At 30.7% G+C, this 18,750-nt stretch overlaps 1 protein-coding gene across 2 annotated transcripts; it reads right to left on the bottom strand.

Moving 5' to 3' along the window:
• Positions 1 to 1,976: 1,976 nt before the first annotated feature.
• Positions 1,977 to 8,853, bottom strand: LOC113846181 (probable E3 ubiquitin-protein ligase XBOS32). Of its 2 annotated transcripts, XM_027474162.1 has the most exons (11): positions 8,333 to 8,853; positions 7,664 to 8,201; positions 7,517 to 7,576; positions 7,256 to 7,327; positions 6,986 to 7,155; positions 6,738 to 6,898; positions 5,894 to 5,952; positions 5,689 to 5,735; positions 4,911 to 5,051; positions 4,100 to 4,191; positions 1,977 to 3,218 (listed from the first exon to the last, which is right to left on the bottom strand). In XM_027474162.1, the coding sequence occupies exons 2-11, from the start codon at positions 7,856 to 7,858 to the stop codon at positions 2,692 to 2,694; spliced, it is 1,524 nt and encodes a 507-aa protein (XP_027329963.1). In that variant the 5' UTR covers positions 7,859 to 8,201; positions 8,333 to 8,853; the 3' UTR covers positions 1,977 to 2,691. The 2 variants fall into 2 exon arrangements, with proteins under 2 accessions (XP_027329963.1, XP_027329962.1); XM_027474161.1 differs by having other exon boundaries at positions 6,738 to 7,155; positions 8,333 to 8,787.
• Between the last annotated feature and the right edge of the window lie 9,897 nt (positions 8,854 to 18,750).

Here is an 18,750-nt window from a genome sequence, read left to right as displayed (position 1 = left end):
TTGTAATTTTTTGTTAAAAATTAAGATATCTATTTAATGAATTTAAATAATACAAAACAAAATCTTTAAATGGCATTAAAATAATTATTTTTATCAATTTAAAATTAAAATAAATTATTTTATACTTTTGAATATTTGAAGAAATTAATATCTTAAATATTTAGAAGACTAAATTAATATACAGTATAAATCTTTCACGGATTAAAGAAAGTTATAGTATTAAATCAAATTTATAATTTTTTTTGTTTTCTTATATCACGACAATCAGTAAATATATTTAATAATTGCTCAATAAAATATTTTTTATTTACTCACAAAATGAATTAATTTATAACGTGTACTCTAAGTTCACATCAATATACAGTTGAAATATTATTAAATATAATATATTTTTTTTTACAATTTCAACCTCTTGTAAAAAAAAGTTAAAAGATAACTTTTTATTTTTAATTAAAATATTTATTTATAATGAATTTCCTTCTATTCATTAATGTTATCAAAAGAAATCATTTTCTTATTAAGTGGAAGTATCTGAAATTTTTAACATATACCTTTTTATTATCAAAATATATAAAATAAAATAAATTTTATTTTAATATTATTTTTATTAGGACTTACGATGAAATTTTATATCTAAGTAAAAAAATCTATATTATATTTTTAGTGTGAAAAAATGCCATGTGATACTTTGAATGAAAAAGAACTTTATTATATCTGTATAGGAAAAATAGAAGAAGAAATAAAAATAAAAAAAAAGAAAGTAAAGGTTAGAATTAGTTAGTTGGATGAAGAGGATGTCTTATTTTCTGTTAAAATAATTTGTTCTTTACAGATTCCTGAGAGTTGGGAGTGGGCAGTATATATGTTTGTTTGATATTATGAAGTTATGAGAGGAATTGATTGATTGCAGGGCCCATACTGTTTTAACTCGTTTCCCCATCTTGGAAATTAGAGTCCGAATTCCCATGCTCCATATATATGCTTTTGAATTTACGTGACTCAGGAGGTAAAAGATTAGAAGACAGAAGAGAAATATGGTTAAGTCACGTTGCTTGTCACTGCACTGTACTTTATCCTTTCTTCTCTCAAATCAGTCGCCATTTTAATCAAGACTTCTCGCTGGAACCAACAGAAACACACTGCAATAAATCCCTTTTTTACACCCATTAATTCACACTTTTTCGCTCCCTTAACCTCTTCCTTTTTCTTCTAACTTCACTGAAACAACAACATTTTTGGAATGTCACTAGTCCCTTATTTACCCTTCTCTTTTCACTATATAAACTCCATCCATCTTCTGTGTGTTCACCCCCGCTTGCCCTTTTATATCATGTCACACCCACGCCTGTAAAAAACACCTTGTCCTTACGTTACAGTTCCGATATACTTGTCACTTCTTTCTCAATATGCTCTTCCTCATAACTGCTCTCGCAAATGGCATCAGCCATCTACTACTATCCTCTCAGTGGAGTGCAACCACATTCCTTGACTTTCTCTACACCAAATGGATAATGAAGCACGAGGTAGGGTTTTGACGGCGATATCCTTGCTGAGCTTTTTTTTTTCTCTTTTTTTTTTTTACTTTTTTTTTTTCTTGACCTTGCAAGACTTTTTTATTATTGTTCACTTAGTATAACTATTTTTTATTTTCTTTTTTATATTAAATTTTCTTCTCATCATGTCAATCACTTCCATTTTAACATACCTTATCTATTCCTCCTGAGCTTGAACTTCAGTTTAGTAATGTTTCCGTGTAAGCTTTGTTTATTAAATGATGTAATATGATGGTTAATGAAGTTCACGGACAATTCTTTCTTACAAGCCTTCTTTATTATGTTAAATTTATGTTAAGAGCATAAGCTGCACTGCCCGAAGAATTGACATATATGATCGCTCGTTATGTAATTTTTTTAGTTCTACTCGCGTTCATAATGTTAGAAGTTAACCAGTGGCTACAAATCGTAGTTTAGCACTGAAGAATAATAAGATACTTCTATATTTGGTTTCCGGGGATAAACAAGTCCAGCCTTAGTTTTGGCACAATATTACAATGAACTGAAGAGAGTAGAAACGTTTAAACGAGTTCATGAATGCCAGAACTTGACTACGCAAACTTCAAACATTTTGTGTTTTTGTTTTAGTTGTTAATGAAGAGAGGCTATCCACTGGTGATAATAAGGAACTGCACGGGGGATGGTGGGCCCAATTGCCCATAAGTCCTAAATCCTGCAGGCGCAGATTTATTGTTTTCCTGAAAGCCGAATTAAAGGTATCAATGCTGTTTTGGTTCTGAACTTCTGACCCCTTAAGCCAACTTTAATGAAACCGTGACGTGTGCTCAACATCACCCAGTGAATTTCTCCAAGTGCATAGAGCCCCCTGGATTCAAATTTGAGACAATATATGCACTACGTAAACACTTATAACAAGCCATGGGATTTTCCTTAGTCTTTTATTATAAACCTTGAACTAGTTTCCTGGTTGCTATCTGAGAATAAGCAGCCACGAGTTGTACAAATTTTGTTGTGAAATTTGTTGCCAAAAAAGAAATGCTTGTCCCAGCTGAACAATTAGGCTTGGTATTTACAAGCAAAGATGTCAACAGTGGATGATATTCGGATTGACGAGTATAATTATGCTTATATATTTTATGGTGTGGTAAATGAAAAGCATGAAAAGAGCAAAATGTTGTCAGCATCCACTGCCTGTGGAAACAGATTGATTGAAGGAACAAAACCATGACTTCCTTCTCTCGGTTTGAGAAGATGATCGCCTAAAACCAGAACCAGAACATCTTGTCCCATGGTTCCTCAAGTTCCTGCTCACAGTGCAAGGAACTAAGGACGGACTAACATCTGCTCCCAAGCAAAGGTTGGGGTTCATTCTGAATGAGGATAACCTTTGGCAGCTCATGGAGCGAAATGATTTTGATGGAGAAGATTTGGATCCACGGGAAGTTGGTTTGCAAAATGGGGTGGTCATGTCGGTGGAATCCTCCAACACTTCACTTGAGCAGGTGCAAAATGTTAAGGACAAGTTTGTTGTCCTTGGTATTTCCTTGTGTATTGGTCTTGCGTCTGGAAGCTTCACAAATGAGACTATGCCATGCCTGCATAGAGGGCATGCAATTGATCCTGGGGGGCCGTGTGTGGTTGTTGAGGTTGGGTTGGCAGAACAAAGATACAAGGCACATTGTGTGCAGAACTCGTGATCACAACCTGCATGCATCATCATTAGATGTGACGAGTTCTGCATGTAATGACATGAATACTATAATTCGAGGTTATTATTATTATATTAATATAAAACTATAAACTAACAGGAATAGGAGTAAAGGCCTACCAAAAATGTATGAAAATGAATAGAAAGAAAACGGAACCCAGATTTAACACCAGACTCGTAGATGGAAGATACACAACCCGTAACATAATCATGCCATAACTCTTGTTAGGAACAAGAGCAAAATAGTCCCTTACCGTTTTCAAAATTTGACTTGTGACCAACAACAGGAGCACAGTTATGCCCTCCCCCTCTCCTTTACCAGGAGTCTATGGTCAATAGGGAGGTGGAGGGTCTTGAACATGACTTTCAATCATGACTTCTCAAATGAAATTAATGGCAACAATGCAGCGCAATTACTGATGCAACATACACGTATCCTCACAACCATCCATAGGGAAAAGGGCCAAGCATTGGTCCGCTTCTAATTCTATGGTAGCACACTGTAATATTCCATTGCAAACTTTCGTAATGAATTGGCAACCCATCCTATTGTGGTGGACTCGGATTATTATCTATCATTTCTTAGGAGCTACCACTACATATTAAATTTAAAAACCATATCCAAGCCTGATCAGCTAGCTTTATATTTGTAAACGTGTCTCTCAAAATGAAAGTACTAGATATTGTCAATTGTATATTTTGACAATATTGCTTTCTAGTGTGAGGTAATTATATGTTTTCTTAATAAACATCAACATACACCTTTTGCAAAAAGAGGTTTAATCATTTTCTACATTAAAGAATCTAATTACATGCCATGTATCCAGCATTTATAATTAATGAAGAACATATATTTGTCAATTTAAGAGGTGTATACCTTCTACAGCAACCATACATTTCCTTTCCAAACAAACAGCACATGGATCTAAGCATGTTGGTGCTATTTCAGTCGTCCTCCATCCACATTCCCTGTTAAGGATGATCACAACAGAAAAAAAAAGCAGGGAGGAGAAATGTTACTATTTAGTAACCATTTGAATACCACAAGTTGAGGTAGAGTCAGTCAAACTGGCTTAATCAAATCAAATGCTAATTCTACTTTGTATTGTGTAGTATTCGCTGTGGGAAAATGTGCACACAGATATGGTAGTGTGTATGCTTTCATTGAATGAACGACTTGGTAATTGCAAAGAGTAAGCTAATTCATGGTACGAAAAACGTTAGGGCAGCTTGTTGGGTAGAGCACTTAATTTGACGAAATATATCCCTAGGTATAAACTTTATGAAGATCAAAGCACGTTTCCGAGTGATGTCACACTGGATATAAAAATGAAATTAATGAACCTAAAATAGACTTAACGTATATGATTAGCAACATAATCACATAAAAAATCAAAACAATCAATTAAGCAAAAATTCTTTCCATAATAACCGTGGGAAGATGAGACTGGCCACCATATTCAAAGGATGGTCCGTTAAAACCACCTGCTAGTTGACTTTAAATCAGAGCAGACTCCACAAATTCATGGAACGATTTACGTTGATCAAAATTAATTTATGCTAATTTCGAGGGAAAAAACATAAATTTTCAGTTAGTTTTCTCAAGGAGCTAAGGAGGTAACCCTCAATATCATTCTGATTGGAGAAATTGGTTGAATCAGGAAAAGTGTAGCCCCGACAACACATACCTAGCAATTCTCACAATGCTCATAAGTGGAAGAGATAAATATGGAGAAGGGAGAACTTGCAAAGGGTCTTCTGGAGGTGTTTTTAAGATGTCCTCAAGCCAGTTTCTATGCCATGAACGAGCAACCATCAAGGGGGTCCATCTTCAAAAAAAAAAAAATCATACAGGTAAACCAAAAAGTTCTAAAATCCATCAAAGACAACATAAATCGAGCGGGTTGCTTTTTTCAAATGCAACAAAGCATTACAGGCAGTGCACTAGAGACCAAAAAATTCATAAAAAGAATGCGGTCAGAAAACACTATCATCCTCCATGCAAATTGGAATAAAAAAAAAAGCACTTTGCAAAGAACAATTCCTAAAATCCCGATGAAAAAGACATTTAAACTTCAAGGTGACGAGCAAAGCAATGTTCAAAAAACTATTACAAAATGCAGAGAAAAGGATATTAGGCTAAATTTAGAGCAAAACTTCACCAAAAAAGAAAAAAGCAACATCGAAGAAACCCAGTAACATGGATACTCTGATCCAAGAACATAAGGAATAAATTAAACTTAAGTTTCTGATCAAAAGCCAAGCCGGTTAGATTTAACTTGCCAAAAGTTAACAATTTTCATAATTAGAAGACGGGAGCAGGAAGTTGTATGTCTCATCTAGAAGAGCAACAAAATTTCATATAAACTATACAGACCAAAATATTTACTCCATCTTTACCATGCCCCACAGTAAATAGATAAATTCATCATACATCAAAACTATCAGAGACACGTTGAAACATACCCATTTGCATTCTCAGCAGCCAGACTGGCACCCTTGGCAATCAAAAGCTGAACCAAACACATAATACACAAAATGAAAAAGGAAAGGAACTTCAATATGCTGACAAGAAATATACCCAACTGTAACTTTGCATGCTCATTTAGAAGAATAATATATTTTCAGTTCCAAAAGTACATTTTTCTTCTAAAGGAAAATAGAAACACACTTGACAGCATTGTGCATTTCCACCACATGCAGCATAATGGAGTGGAGTGCTTCCAGAACCTGTACATAAGGATAGACGGCAGTTACAAGAGGTGAAACTAATTTAACTCAGCCCATACTTAGATGCAATATGTTCAAATTTCTTAATATCTTTTCTGTGGTGCTGTAGAGTTTTAATTTTTTCTGCAGAAAGGGGGGGTTCAACTCTAAACATCAAGACTTGATGAGCGAATAGCACTTGGAATTTTTCTTATATAGTAGAAGAAAGGAATTTGATAGATGTATACTTGATACCTACTCACAGCCATAATGATGAAGTTTAAAAGAGATGGAAGAAGAGAAACCCAAACTTGAGGTGATGGAAAGGTTTTGATATTTACTCTAGGGTCCTACTTGCTGAGTAGAGAAAGCGGATAAAAAAGCATTTTCACCTCACTTTCAAGCTATAGGAGGAGAGATCAAATATTATGCAATTAGAATCTAAAAGAGTTGCAATCGAGTTTCAACCACTCCAACTTTTTGTTGTACCAAGCAATTGTAAATTAATTTTCACCATAAAGACTTCTCCTGCATTTTCAGTTCAACCAAGCACATCCTAAAATTCTTCCAGAAACCAGAAATGACAAATGTTGAACAATATTAATGGGAAATAATCAGGGTGTGTATGTTTGATAGTAAGTTAATAACACATGCAAAAAAAAAAATTGAATAAAGAAGGAGCCAGAAGTATGAAAACAATTTACATATAGTAGAAACGTTAATCTACTTATATATAAATGCTGATTTTCCAAAGCAAATATTTGACATCACTTTATCACATGAATTAGAACTTGCTAAACAATTACCAATTAAGTCAATGGTAGTTCCATCCTCCACAGTAACCTCAGATACAGAAGCTCCCAAGTCTAAGAGTAACTGAACACTTTCAACATGCCCATTTAATGCTGCCATATGCAGAGCAGTGATGCCTCCATCAGCAGTTCTGCTAATTACCTCGCAAAGACCACTTTGTACACAACAATTCAAAATCAAAATTAACTCATTGCAACAATTTATAACAGACGATTGCATATAGGGCTTTAAGTGTGAGCACCTTTGATCAAATTCTGAAAGTGATTTATGATCACCCGTCTGTAATACATTCCAAAAGTTAGGGATGCTGGGTATATAGTCTGCAAGGATGAGCCGAATGCACCTGGTATGGCCATTCAAAGCAGCCAAGTGGAGGGCAGTACCTCCATTTAGGTAATCTGCTTTATGGATCTGCAATTCAATTTAATAAACAATGTTTTACTAATTCCACCCAAGAATTCATCTGATTGTTGTTATAATATACAAATTTGGTTGGTAGTAACAATCATACATTGGCATTAAAAATAATCAGAGTCTGAACCACCTCCCAGTGACCATGTTGACAAGCTTGCATCAGTGCAGTCTGTCAATGGTATAAACATTGACATCAGTCTAATTCATATCCAAAACAACAAAGATTGCATGCAGCCTTCAACATAAAACAGGTTTAAACAGTGAACACACAGAACAGTGCTAGATTGAGATGTTATTTTTCATGTGATATGACAAATAAATGCAGTGAATGGAAGAAAAGACTAATAATATAGATTACCTGACCACGATAATTCCTGAGATTGATATCAACTCCGGACTCAAGCAGGAGATACACTATCTACATAAATGCAAAACACAGTCGGTATTTGAAAAGAATTGTAAAGCATGATACAAGAAAGATGATGGAGTGCATTGAATAAAGTACCTCATGGTGGCCATGAGCTGCAGAGTAATGCAAAGGGGAATTGCGAACTCCAAAAGTAGAATACCTTGCAAGACGGGGGTTATACTCCAACAAGGCCTTGGCCTCTTGAATATCCCCATCTCTTGCTGCAGAAACCAAGCGTTCACCAGATGCAGAACAGCCAAAAGAGTTTCCCACCAGGCTCAAAAACTTCATGTCCCTCAGAAATCAACACGACAATTAACTATTTAGGAAATTGGAAGCAGGGTCCTTTCACAGCCTCAAGAAAAGGTTCCTATTTCTCTTCTGGGCAAATACCTATGAAATCATCAAAACCTTAATCAATCCGATGTTGGAGTTGGACAGATCTTCTTCTCTTTCAAAGGCTCATTCCTTTTACCAACCCAACAACAACCCAATCAAAGTTTCTCAGATATCCAAAAGAATTGGTTGTAACAGTCAAAGACCACTATTCCCACATGATTCTTGAGAGAGGTTCCGGTAGTTTTGTCCACAAATCTTCCGAGTCTGTGCAACCAATGAATTGCTAGCCCTCAAACTGCTCATTTAAATATTAAAGATCAATTCTTTTTTAAAGATTAGTTCAACCCGTCGTGAACATCGAGAAGCCCAACAAAAAAACAAAACTAGTATACAATAATATTTATTAAAAAAAAAAAAACTCTATACCTTTGTAAGAATTTCTATCCTATTTCAATTTGCCGTGAAGCTGACATCAACTTCCAAATATTCCTTTCAAAGAACGAAACTTGGAGGGATAACTAGCTTCCAAATCACCCCAATGGACAACAACTATAACATTTACACAACACACAACCCCAACAACCTCAAGAATTTCCCTTCGAAGGATCAAAACCCAGAACCGGAATATGTGGCCTCTGGGAGAATATTGATCCCATCAAACCTCCTCCATCAGCCCCAAGAAATGCAAAACCATTCACACGACGAAGACGGGAAAGAAATTTTTTTTTAAAACCTTAAACTGGTAATTTACTAAAAATAAGAATATTGATAGAAAGAAAGATAGAATATCCGAAAGGGTGACAGATGTTATTGGAAAAAGCAACTTGTGAGTGCAACTTCTTCTTGAGGCAACAACAGCCAGAGAGCCTCAAACAAAAGGCGTGTCACCATGATTGGATATTATTAAGGAGTCAACTCGGTAGTTGTGTCGTTTCTTTCTTTGTCCCCTCTCTTTGCGGAGGATTAATTCCTTTTAGTATCAAACACCGCACACAGATCCATGTGTTGTTACCTTACCTGACTCATCTCCTTACCCAAAGGTCAAACACCCATCTTTAATTACACCCAGTATTATTAACATCTATGTTTAATTTCATCGAATGTTAGTATTAATTTATTATGATTGCCCGTTTTGGCTATGCATAGTTGCACACGCACAGGTAGAGAATGTACAAAAAGTAAATAAAATTAATTAATTGTCTAATTTAAGGAGCCAATTTAGTTGGTTAGATAAAATAGAAGTGGTAATTAAGGAGGATGGACCCTTAAAGACACATGCCAAGGTGTAAAAGTTGACGAGGAGAACATACGACTTTAGCATTGGCATTGGGTCCTTTGGAGCGTTTTAGCCTCTAATGATAATTATGCCATGCCATTGCCAACAATGATAATTCCAAGAAACACCAAGCATAAGGCTGTCCTCGATAAAGCGATCCAGAGCCAACAATTTGGTGCTATGAATGATGGGTACTTAGGGCTGTAATGCGTTGTCTAACCAAATGCTGCCTAGACACTTGGAATCTTTCATGTTTCATTTTCATCGGCATGACAGTGTATACATACATATATGCATCAGAAATGTTATTTCCATCCCCAAAAAAAAGTCTTTATAGAAATTTTATCTAATTTAAAGATTTGTATTTAACAAAAAGAGATTTAATTTTAATCCCTAACTAAGGATTAAAAATACACACTTTAATAATTTTTTACGCTTAAAAAGAATAAAAATGTAAAAAGACTAAAAATAAAAGATGTTATATTTTCAAAGAACAAATATATAATTAAAAATATATTTAATTGTATTTTATATTTTTTTAATTTTAAATATATGCAATTTTTATCTTTCAAAATACTTTTAGAATTAAATTTAATCAGATTGTACCCACAATATAAAAAATCTTTTATACTCTCATTTAATCACAACTTACACTTACACTAGTCAGCAATACTTTTTTTTAAAAAAAAAAAAAAGAAGACTCATTTTTGAGGACTGACAACATAATAACACCTTCTCTGGTTGTTCAATTCAAGTTAGCTTTCAAAAAACAAGAAGAAACTATCCTCCTACTTAAACAACAGAAATAATGTCAGCAGTGAAATTGATGCTTTAAAATACTCAGTTGAGAATCTCAAAAGGAAATAAAAGTAATAAAACATTCCTTTCAGGCTCTTCGTTGCAATGAAAGGTATTGAAGATATTTAACACATATTTCAAACTAGGACATGCAAGCTCTTCATCCCACTTGAATGTTTAAGATAAATAAATAGCATTCGGCACTCGGTGATTTTTGTTTCGCGCTGAGACACATTTGGTCAACAACATCCAATGATTGAGTAGTAGTTACAAGATATTACTTTTGCACACTCAACCATGGAAAAATTGGTGCATAGTGATGGAGAGTGTCTAAGAACTAGAAAGAAACAAAATGATTGCGACCTCCATTATCTTTCAAGCGTGAAACCTTTCCAAGCCTGACATGTGTCTATGGTTAACTCATAAGTAGCAGCACATAGCAAGCTGCATTACCATCAAGGTCCTATAGATCATGACTTTTCTTTTCACTCTCCCAGCCTATTGATCGATAAAATTAATTATAAATTTATAACTCATAAGTAATTAATTTAATTTAATTATTTTTTAACAAAATTAATTGAAATTTATTAAATAATTTAAAGAAAACATACAATGATATACTGATAAATATTAAAATTAAATGAAAAAAGATTGATTTAGAATTTTCATATAGTGTAATTTGTTTAAAAGATAAAACTATTTATAACTATAAATTATAAATTGAATACTGTGTGAATAAACTTTTCAAAAACTTATTTTTAAAATTTACAAAAATTTTCTACGTTAAAATTACTAAATATTTCTACCAATTTATTGAAAAAAAAATAAACTACTAAACAAAGTATAAACAAATGTTACCAAAGACATTTTAATTAATTATTAACCTACAAAATGTTTTTTGGAAACTACAACATTGGAGCTAATTTCCGTTTTCAGTGATTCACAGCACAAATGTCGACTCAAAAGAAATAGGGTGAGAGTTAATAATCTAAGCTTAATTGCATAATTTTAGTTTCTACGTGTGTGATCTTAATCTCTTTAGTTTTAATAATTTATATTTTAATTATTTAGATTAAACCTTTTAGCTCCTAAATTTTATTTATTTATTAATAAATTTTAATATTTTTTTATTCATTTAAGAAATCAATAATATTGGATGGAATTTGAAGTGAGGAACTTGATTTAAATAATTAAAAAAATAAAAAAATTAAATGTGAGAAATTAAAAGTAAAAAAAAAAATTATATATTATAAGTTGGGAACTAAAAATATAATTAAATAAAAATTCTATATATATATATATATATATATATATATATAAGTAAAATTACTGCACCATTCTTAATGTTATATTTGATAAATAAAATATATATTTGATTTAATAAAATAATACTACATTCAAGATTAATAGCTTAATTAAATTTGATATTCATGAACTATGATATATTTTTTTAAATAATCATTAATTTAATATATTGTTTATTAATTGTTATAATTTATATTTCACTTTAAAATAAACATATTAATGAATTTTTGTAATTAAGAAAAATCATTTTTAAAATATTATTGTTAAACCAATAAGCACTCGTTAAAAATTTACTATTTAAAATTTAAAGTATATGTTAAAATATATAAATATTATTTTTATCAATATTTATAATAAATTTAAATTATAAAAATACTTTAAAATAAAGAAATTAAAATATACATTGATATAGTAATCATCAATATCAATATATATAAGTAAAATTGACTGATAATTAATATTTAATGTTGTATTCATATTAATTGTAATATATATATATATATATATATATATATATACATATAATTAATAAAATAATACATTACATGTTAAAATTACAAATAAACGTTTTAAAAAATTAAATGTTTTATACATTAATTTTAATATATAAACTAATTTAATGACTTTTCATATTAATAGAATAATTTATTACAAAATTCATATCTAAAATATGTAGAATTTTATAATAATTTATGATAAATTTACTTTAAAAATATTTTTTAAAACAAACAATTAATATAAAAAATACTATAATGATTAATTAATTAAAAATAAATACACAAGATTATTCAATATAATATATATTTATTTAGTATAATGTACAAATAATTTAATGAGAATATGTGATTTTAAATTTTAAAAATTCATTAAAATGTTATATTATAATTAAATATTATATTTATTAGTTATAATATATTTATGAAACAAATAAAATATTTAAATCCGTACATGTTATACAACTTAACTATAACTTCTTTTTATATATTATTTTATAAAGCTTTTAAGTTGTATTGAAAAATATAATAAATATAAAATTAAAATAATATAATATTAAGATTTTATTTTATGTTTTATTTGCAAGTAAACACTTAAACAAAAATAAAAATTGAATTTTTGTTATTATTTAATTATTATAATGTATACATCTTTTTATTTTATAGATGTTGTCTCTAACTCTTTTTTTATTTGTAATTGTATCTATTATATTAATATTAATCTTATAAGTAAAAATAATTTAGTAGATCCTAAGTATGATATATTACTAGGATAACAACTGTTTCTATTTTGTGTGCATGTTTAGTTTAAGATACTTTGAAAAAATGATAAACCCATTTTGTCATCATTTTGGAAGAATTTATGGGAGAAAGTGTTGGATTTTTTAAAATTAAAATAACCGTTGGCTAAAGTTTTTTAATTAATAAAGGGACTTGCTTTGAAACTTTTAGTAGATTTATTTAAATAATTATTGATTTCATAAAAATGAAATATAGAAATAACGGAAGTTATAAATAAGATCACGAGTAACTAACAATTCTTTGGGTAATAAATTCTTTGATACATAAATTTAATAAAAGACATCCACGATCGAAAAGAAGAAAATATTTTAATATCGATAGAAATCTGAAATTTAATAAAATATGTGATAAGTGAAACAATTTTATATCAGATATATACAATTTTTAAAAAACAAATGTAAGTACCTTGTTGAAATTGGAAAGGCCTCTAATTCTTATGGAAAGTCTTTTACGATAAACTTCTAACTAATCTAGTAAGAAGCAGGAGAAGTATAATTAACTCCTCTCTCTGTTTAAGTGTGGTAACAAAATATTAATAATATTACATATATTTTGTTAACCACTTACACTCAATGATGTTATTTTGTTAAGTGAAATACTATTAAAGAGTAAAAAAAATTATTATTAATTATGATAAAAAAACAAATTGTATTAAAATATAAATTATAATGAAATGATTAAACTGTTTTAGTATAATTGTCTTACATATATTTTATTTTCAATAATATAATTATCTTTAATGTTTTTTAATAACAATTAACTCAGTGAAAATTATATTTTAATAGATTTTCATATTTTTAACTACATTTATTATATTTAGACAAAAATGTACAAGCATAATGTTTGATAAAATAAATAAATACCGAAACACTAGGAAAGTTGAGAGCATTGACCTCCATATATTCAATTATTTACATGGGCCTGTCTGTCCATCAAAAGCCTTTATTACATATGGATTGGAGTTTCACGAGTTCGACTAGCTAGGATTAGCTCATTTTAATTAATCAACCCCTAAACATTTTCCTAACCCACTTTGATGTTCTTCATATTTTTAGCCATAGGCAACTGTTAAAAGGATGCTACCACTTGTACGTACTGATTCTGGTTTGATGGTGTGGGAGAGACAAAGATGAAGAGGAAGCATGGTGTTGGGTTTATTTTGTGGCTTTGTAACGGAGATACTTGGGGATGCGTTCATGTTTGATGTTTGGGTTTAGTGATTGCGGAACATAGACAAAATAACATGATAAGGATGTCTATGTAAGGAATGGAGATGAGATATATATGGTGTTTGGTGATGGAGCTCGGTCACAATTGTTGATTCAAAATAAGGTTAAGCAACCTGATTACTAGTTGTTGGTGTGGTGTAATTCCCAATTTGTATACAAAATCTATAATATATTCAAACTTAATTCTTATATATTTTTATAGTTTAACAACGTATTAATGTATAAAAGCCAAAAATAATTAAATTTTTCCTTTAAAAATAAAAATAACTTTAATAAAATAATGATATTTTTGTTACTTGTATATTATTTCTATAATATCTTCTCATTATGTGATCCGTTTCAAATATAAAATAAGATAACCAAATACAATTTGAGGAATTTTATATACGGTGTACATAGAACCTCAAATATCGTAAGAGCTTATGAAACGTATATCTTATAGTAGTCTTATTTAATTCTTTTACCTTATCTAATCATGACCATTAAACAGGTTATTAAAATGTAAGATTACACCTTAAATGACAAAATACACTAATTTTATTAATTAAATATTAAATATTAAAATTATAATTAAAAAAAATTAGAGGTGGACATAATACAATGTCCTGACTGAACCGTTTTAGCTAAATGGAAAAAAAAATTGTGAATGTAAGTTCAAGTTGAAGTAAAATAAATAAAAATCTATAGTTTTAAGTATTTAAACATAATCAAGTGGAAGTTGCAAATTCTAATACCATCAAGAACTGACTCAATCGAACAATACATTTTGAGTTTTGAGATTAAAGAAAAAAGAAACACATAATTTGAAATCCTAATATTCTTATCTCACCTCTCAACTTTAATCCTCGCACATCTCTCTCTCTCTCTCTCTCTCCCTTATTGCTCTATTATGTGGTGGAAAGTCAACAATATCTTTAGATTGGAGAATGAACATAGCAGAGGTTGAGTTGTCATGGATGGTGACTGGTTGCTCACGATCGATCTAGTCTATGGAGGCGTGTGGTTCAGACATGGTGAGGGTAGTATAGGAATAACGGAGTTGATGGGTTATCTTCTTTCTCTCGAACCTTAGTCTCTCGTACTGTGTCTCACTAAACTGTTTGAATGCATTCAAATTATGCGCAACCTGTCCAACCTGCAACATGCTCAATTTAATTGAATTTTTGGTAAAAAAATAAAAATAAAAATGAGAGTCTATAACATTAGTGATCTCAGTTTGTTTCAATTTTGAATTTTTCAGGCTTGAGCTGACCGATACCCACCCCTAAGTGAAATATATACGTAAAATAAATTATTAAATTTTTACGTGACCATTAATTTTTTTAATATGTTATTATTAGTGCATTTTATACTACATTTGAACGCTCTAAAGGAACCAATGAAGTAAATTATTTGTCATTTTAATGGGAGATGTGAAAGAAGATCGAATAATTGGTGACGTTAAAAGTAAGTTATGACCGCACTGTTAAAGCATGAAATGTTAGAAGGAAAACTCTTGATATTACAGGGGAGAGAGGTTGACTTCCCTGGGGATTGGACGAACGTGGTTGTCTCATAGCAGATCCCACAATGGAAGCTTACCTTTAAAAACTATAAGCCCAAATCCATCGTTGTTTGCATGACAAACACGTGTATCCGCCAGCACACGCCCAGCATTTGCCAAGCCAATCTTTATTTGTAGCTGTATGACATCCTTCGATTATTATTATTATTTTTATATTCCATAAGGCATTTATTGGAGTTCGTGCGTGCTGATTCAATTTCCTTTTTCCAAACTTCTTTTGACAATTGGGTTTTCTTTCAGGTAACTGCGGCTACTCCTAACATTTGACAAAAACACACATGGGACAAAGAAGTAGTTAATAATTAGGAGCAAGCTTGACTGGATTAGTTAGTTCAAGAATCTTTTCAAGCTTTGGTTCTAATCCTAATATTTCGAACCTTATTATTCAACACTTTTGAAACTTTATCATCTCTAACGACCTACGTACTTGACTTTAATCTTTTCCTCTGATATCATACACTAGCGAGTTGCTAAATTTTGTAGCTAATAATGTTGTTGCAGTTTGATGGTGTAACACGCATATTGAATGGACATCATATAGTTAATTTCAACGCTTGAAATCAAAACCAGAATCGCAAAAGGACTGATTTGTCACTTGTCCACCCAACATTTTAATCATAAAATTCGCATTTTACCAAATATAACCAAATGCGTCGAGCCAACTAGTGCATGCCCATGAGACAAATGCTGTACTGTTTCGTATGACTCAGCAACTACTTTAATAATAATACCATAACGAACTGAAGGAAGCGACCAGTGACGTTATGAAAATGTCTTTAATTTGGTTTCGTTTGGTACATTGTATACACCATACATTATATGTACTCGTGTGTCTTATATATTTACACAAACCTAAAAGCTAAAATATGTCAGTCTAGAAAAACTTTGTCCAACACCAAAGAAAGAGGATTTAGATGAAACGAGAGCCTATCATCAATTGCATATAGCTCACACTAATGAAATAAATTATTAGCAGTGTTAGCACTGTTACAGAAACAAGAACAACAATGTTGATCCGAAATAAACATTCATATATTGATTTAGACGACCTTTATTTGGACCATCGATCGATGTAGCTGGAAATAGATTATATTTTGTCGTAGCATCTCTTTACTATGAACTACTATCCCGTGCTTCAAAACCTATGTCACTAAGTTGTTTGGCGATGCCATCAGGAGTTCTCTACTTACCAAGAAATACTTGTGCGTTATAAGAGTAAATGATCCGAAAATTATATTTTGACATCCACTTTTTAAGTGTAAAGTGAGTGATGGAAAAAGAGTAAGAAGAAAGACAAAAAAAAAAGAGAGTGAAAATAAGAGATGTGATAAAATTTAAAAACAAAGATGGGAAGAATGAAAAAAAAATTGTATAATATATTTATATAAAATTATTTTCAAATTAGAGAGAAATAAAAAATGATGTGATAAAATATATAAATATTGGTGTAAAAATTTGTTATTAAAATATTATAATTTAATAAAAATGAATGTAAAAATATAAGAGTGGATTCTGATGTAGATGAAATTTCAATCGTGGAGCTGAAGCACTCGTATCCTTATATGTACTAGAAATCTCAACTGTACGATGTGTCATAAGCTCAACATAGAAATTTCCCTGGGGGAATAGAGCCTATACTTTAAGGGTACCCAAGTTAGGGAACTTTCCTGGAAGGGACAGAAACATGCTAAACAATTCGTATTTATTTTTTGAAGAGAAAATTGTTGTAGGCAAAGTTTTTATTATTTTACAAAAATTGGAACCTCTCTCAAGTCTCTCAACATAGACCATTATTTAACCCCTCACACATAGCGTCAGCGACTAATTTTTTAAATCTCATTTTATGAGGAAAGCATTGATTTTTTTCATCTTTTAGAAACAGGTAATCAGAGTAAAATAAGATTTGAACTCGCTAAAAAAAAAAAAATCTTCGACAGCAACTGAAGTTATTTTTTAACATTAATAGCAACTTAGTACTACTATGACGATGTTGAACATAGTATAATTTTTCCTTGTTAAAGGTGCTATTGTGACTACCAATTGGAGCATGTATTTGGCATTTTATATAACACGTCAACTAAAAGAATTGTTTAATGCAATTTCATTTATCCAATGCATGACATCAACTTATGAACTTGACTTTGCTAGGCATGTCTAGTTTTGGTCTTTTCTCCTTGGAGCTCTCTCTACGGTTGGAGTAACTGGCTCCTACTGAACTCAATTTTATGAAGTGGCTTCCAAAAACACACAAAACTTGGGACCATGGGATTTAACGTCAGCTATGGGACATTGATGCCAAGCATAGCTAACTCCTGACCTAAGAGTCAATTGAACTTAAATGCTGCTGCCACTTTCCTGTCTTCATTTCCTTAAATATATGATAAGAACCTTCGTTCTCGTTCACCCATAACCTCCACCATATCAAGAGAGGCACACGCTCCACACATCCAATCCAAGAAACATCCATCCATGCATCATCCCTAGATGGACCATCCACCCGGTGGGTGCTTCTAATTGTTTAAAGTACCGATGATCAGGACATTTGGTTTGTATATTTTTAAGAGCAAAGGTTAGGGAGTGTCTTCGTTTAAAAAACTCATATAAATATTGTAATACATTGAGATACAAAATTAATTAAGATTTGAATATTTGATAATTTATATTAAGGTTTTCTTAATATACTTACTAGACTTTCTTTGTTGCACTAAAATGAAACGATTTATAATGCATGAAATATTAACAAAGTGCAAAATTATTAAACATATGATCTTCCTACACTTAATGGGTTAAATAAATAATCTACTTATTTTGAAATGATTAGCGTTTAAAGTTTTTTTCATAAAAGCTAAAGAAAATAATAAATATTATAATTAATAAAATATTTTATTAAACTTTCTTTATTATTATTCTATTTGCTTATTGAAAAACCAACTCACAATATTAAAAATTTTGTTATTTTTATTTTTATTTTGGAAATTTTGAAATAAAGATATTAATATTGTATTAAAATCTTAAAATAATATTGAATATAAAAAATTTTGTTATGAAAACGTCCCTGAATTTAAAATACAGAGAGTAATAAGTAATGAAATGGAACAAAGGTAAAAAATTGTATAGTTCACACATAACAAAATGTAACTGAAAGAATCAAATTATTTTGGGTAAAATGCAATGGTTTCGGTTATTGCACGCTTTCCTTTATTCATATAGGTAATTTATAAACTGAAAGAATCAAAATGTGGCATGTTTTTTAAAAATTTGATAATCAGTTCCATTGATTGAACGGACAATTTTTTTTATTGTTTATCGAATTTGTATTTTTCTAAAAAGATCACATGCTTCTAGAAAACACATTCTAAAAAAAGTAACTTTTGGTG

This window comes from Abrus precatorius, unplaced genomic scaffold, assembly GCF_003935025.1.
Source record: "Abrus precatorius isolate BTA unplaced genomic scaffold, Abrus_2018 Scaffold8, whole genome shotgun sequence".
Classification (NCBI taxonomy): Eukaryota; Viridiplantae; Streptophyta; class Magnoliopsida; order Fabales; family Fabaceae; genus Abrus; species Abrus precatorius.
This window is presented reverse-complemented; position numbering and strand designations above follow the sequence as displayed.

Excerpts from the sequence above, each read along its gene's own strand:
- LOC113846181 (XM_027474161.1), bottom strand. The coding sequence starts at position 7,858 with ATGAAGTTTTTGAGCCTGGTGGGAAACTCTTTTGGCTGTTCTGCATCT. Across the intron at positions 5,953-6,737 it reads AACTACCATTGACTTAATTG|GTTCTGGAAGCACTCCACTC; the intron begins GTAATTGTTTAG and ends CCTTATGTACAG. Across the intron at positions 4,192-4,910 it reads AGCATTGTGAGAATTGCTAG|GGAATGTGGATGGAGGACGA; the intron begins GTATGTGTTGTC and ends CATCCTTAACAG.